Source organism: Triticum dicoccoides, chromosome 4B, assembly GCF_002162155.2.
Source record: "Triticum dicoccoides isolate Atlit2015 ecotype Zavitan chromosome 4B, WEW_v2.0, whole genome shotgun sequence".
Taxonomy (NCBI): Eukaryota; Viridiplantae; Streptophyta; class Magnoliopsida; order Poales; family Poaceae; genus Triticum; species Triticum dicoccoides.
Window position 1 is genome coordinate 601,722,736 of NC_041387.1, and position 1,260 is coordinate 601,723,995.

The window sequence follows — 1,260 nt, forward strand, 5'->3', positions numbered from 1 at the left end:
CAAAGCCTGTGCAACATGAGAATTACTGCTGTACATTTAATTTGTTTAACTGAAAGTTCTTTTCTTGAACTAGGTTATCGACGTTGATGGTAAAGAATTCAATTTTGCATGGGCATCCGAACGGGGTGAGTTATGTGATATTTACGAAGAACAACAGAGCGGGGAGGGTGGAAATGGCTTGCTTGTGGAACGTGGATCTGCTTGGCGCAAGGTGACCGTGGACCGCACTTTGGACGAATCAGCAAAGAACCTTGTGAAAGCGCGCTCAGAGGAGGCTGAACGTCTCGCGAAATCTCGAAAGTTTGTCTGCTTTCCCTGATGCATAATTCTCACTGATTAATCATCATCCTGATTTATAGGTTTCTTAGATCTTTTCTAAGTACTGCATATAAGTCCAATTTTTTACTTACACATCCTTGTTTAATTTTCTGTTGTATAGATCAATTGTGCTGGACCCTGGGAATCCATCTGTAAGGAATCAGGCCAAGTCAATGGTTGCAGCCGGAGAAGGTTTGAACTTTGATAACTCGTTTTGTTTTTCTTGAACGAGTTCATTATTTCCACCTCACTTTTACATTCATGCTTCGATAGTAGAAATTTGTGACGTGTTCAGTTTTTCTATGTGCAATGTAAATGCTGGTTTTGAATTTGATTAGTGCCTAAGGTTCGTTAGACTGTATAACGGCTAAGGTTTGTAAGAGATTGTATAATTTAGTGTTGCTATCTCTTCCAGGTAATATGCGGAGGGGGAAATGGAACCAGAAGAAGGACAATTTCAATAAGAAGCAAGGTTTCAATTCTCTCTGATCTTCTCTTTTGTAGTACTTTATTCTTTCTATGTATATAAATGTCCTACTATTCTACCACTAAAAAACCCTGCATTACCATGTACCTGACTTTGTTTTCGTGGGTCTACTCCAGCTACTGTCATTCCGACCAAATCAATTTCTAAAGTAAAGCTGCCTAACAGTATTCCCAAAGGAAGTATCTTGGCTTCACCTGTGCCTTCTCCTGAGCAACCTGGACCAAGCATTCATTCATTTCCTGTTGGGTCAGATGCAAATAATGAAGTCATAGTACCTTTTGATATGAATAAAGAGGAAAACAGTAAATTTGAGAAAGCAACACCAAATAGGATCTCTCGAGGACTAAATCATGGGGCAGGTTCTGTTTCTGCAAGTGTTGAGGATAATACAACTGATATGCGTAGCCTGCTGATATCTACACTCTCAGAAAATCCAAAAGGAATGAATCTAAAGG

General features: G+C 39.5%; 1 protein-coding gene across 1 annotated transcript in view; it reads left to right on the top strand.

Moving 5' to 3' along the window:
• Positions 1-1,260, top strand: part of LOC119291702 (nucleolin 2-like) — a 9,656-nt gene that overhangs the window by 2,840 nt on the left and 5,556 nt on the right. Inside the window, exons 2-5 of the mRNA XM_037570514.1 lie at positions 74-300; positions 440-510; positions 734-790; positions 922-1,260. Coding sequence (XP_037426411.1) covers positions 74-300; positions 440-510; positions 734-790; positions 922-1,260 — 694 coding nt within the window. The remainder of the gene's footprint in view (positions 1-73; positions 301-439; positions 511-733; positions 791-921) is intronic.